At 57.6% G+C, this 1,898-nt stretch overlaps 1 protein-coding gene across 1 annotated transcript; it reads left to right on the top strand.

Moving 5' to 3' along the window:
• Positions 1 to 394: 394 nt before the first annotated feature.
• Hoxd12 (homeobox D12) lies at positions 395 to 1,360 on the top strand. Its single transcript, XM_021156984.2, has 2 exons — positions 395 to 962; positions 1,122 to 1,360. Exons 1-2 carry the CDS (start codon positions 395 to 397, stop codon positions 1,358 to 1,360), a joined length of 807 nt encoding a protein of 268 aa, XP_021012643.1.
• Positions 1,361 to 1,898: the final 538 nt, after the last annotated feature.

Genomic DNA, 1,898 nt, shown 5'->3' with positions numbered 1-1,898 from the left:
TAGATGCAAAGCCCGGCCCAGGCAGCCGGCGAAATAAGGGCTGGGAAGACCAACCCAGACCAGGAAAACTCCCAAGAGACACGTGGGCAAAGGCACCTTCATCCCAATGTCACCGGCTCCTGAAAGAGGTCTGGAAACTTTCAAGGGCTTCGCCCTCCCTCAACAGGCTTTGGCTCTGCTAGCAGCCTCGTCCTTCGCCGTCGAACATTGAGTGTTATCATAATACCCTGAAAGGGGGTGGGGGTGGGGACGGGTCGGGGGATGTAGGCGGTGCTGAAATGGCCGGCTTTGAAGAACCTGCAGGCAAAGTTTCGTCCAATCCTCTGAGCCGGTCCTCTTATTCCGGGTTGTAACTAAATACTGTTGCGAGCACAGCCGAGGCCCTTTGTTGGAGATGTGTGAGCGCAGTCTCTACAGAGCTGGCTATGTGGGCTCGCTTCTGAATTTACAGTCACCGGACTCTTTCTACTTTTCCAACCTGAGAGCCAATGGCAGCCAGTTGGCCGCGCTTCCCCCCATCTCATACCCTCGCAGCGCGCTGCCCTGGGCTACTACGCCCGCCTCATGCACCCCTGCGCAGCCTGCCACCGCCTCTGCCTTTGGAGGCTTCTCTCAGCCTTACTTGACCGGCTCTGGGCCAATTGGCCTGCAGTCTCCAGGCACCAAGGACGGACCCGAAGACCAGGTCAAGTTCTATACGCCTGATGCGCCCACCGCATCTGAGGAACGCAGCCGGACTAGGCCGCCCTTCGCCCCCGAGTCTAGTCTGGTTCATTCGGCTCTCAAAGGCACCAAGTATGACTACGCGGGTGTGGGCCGGACCGCTCCAGGCTCTGCGACCCTGCTCCAGGGGGCCCCCTGCGCCTCCAGCTTCAAGGAAGACACCAAAGGCCCGCTCAACTTGAACATGGCAGTGCAAGTGGCCGGGGTGGCCTCTTGCCTGCGATCTTCACTGCCCGACGGTAAACAGTGCCCATGCTCCCCCAAGCCAGTTTAGGCAGGGACGGGAGGTGGGATGTCAGGGACAGTTGGACAGGGACGAGACCCACCAGCAGTGGTGAATGTCTGTGGGGCGGGCATTTGATCTGAGCGAGCTGACATGGGTCGGGGCTCTGTTGCAGGCCTGCCGTGGGGGGCGGCCCCGGGGAGGGCCCGCAAGAAGAGGAAACCCTACACAAAGCAGCAGATTGCGGAGCTGGAGAACGAATTCCTGGTCAATGAATTCATCAACCGGCAGAAGCGTAAGGAATTGTCTAACAGGCTGAACCTCAGCGACCAGCAGGTCAAAATCTGGTTCCAGAACCGGCGTATGAAGAAGAAGCGGGTAGTGCAGCGCGAGCAAGCACTGGCCCTCTATTAGCTGCCTACAGGCCCCCGAGGCCTTGCCAAGCTTGCCCTTTTGGACCAAGGCCTGGCTGTGGAGGAGGTGTTGGGGCTGCAGATTTCCCTCCCACTCCTCTGGTCCTGGGAGCCCTCCCGCCCTCCAGCTCAGTCTGTAACTGAGGAACCAGGAGGAGATTTGGAGATGAGGCCAGTGGAGCCCCCTTCGCTTTCAGCTCTCTTTGGGACCCTCCTGAGAGGTGTTTGGGAATTGCAATCTAACACTGGTTTTAAACATTCAGCATGGTGTCTGGGGTCACCTGTCCTTGTTTATGATGTTTACATCCGGGGCTCACTATTGAAACACTGTATGAGGGTTTGTTTTTTCCAGTTTTCAACGTGTTCCTTTTCTTTTTCTTTCTCTATCCAGCTCTTTCTGCATGAAACAGGAGCCTAGCTAGAGCTCCGGGTATAAGTGCAGGTAGAAAGGCCCTGAGACCCCGCTGCAGTGCAAGGGGCTGAGGATAACTCCAGCCCCTTCGCAGCAGAAGCCCTTTGTGACAAAGCTGGGCTTTCCA

This window comes from Mus caroli, unplaced genomic scaffold (assembly GCF_978045245.1).
Source record: "Mus caroli unplaced genomic scaffold, Mus_caroli_1 scaffold_2, whole genome shotgun sequence".
NCBI lineage: Eukaryota > Metazoa > Chordata > Mammalia > Rodentia > Muridae > Mus > Mus caroli.
Note: the sequence above shows the minus strand (reverse complement) of the source record. Positions and strands in the feature narration are given on the sequence as shown.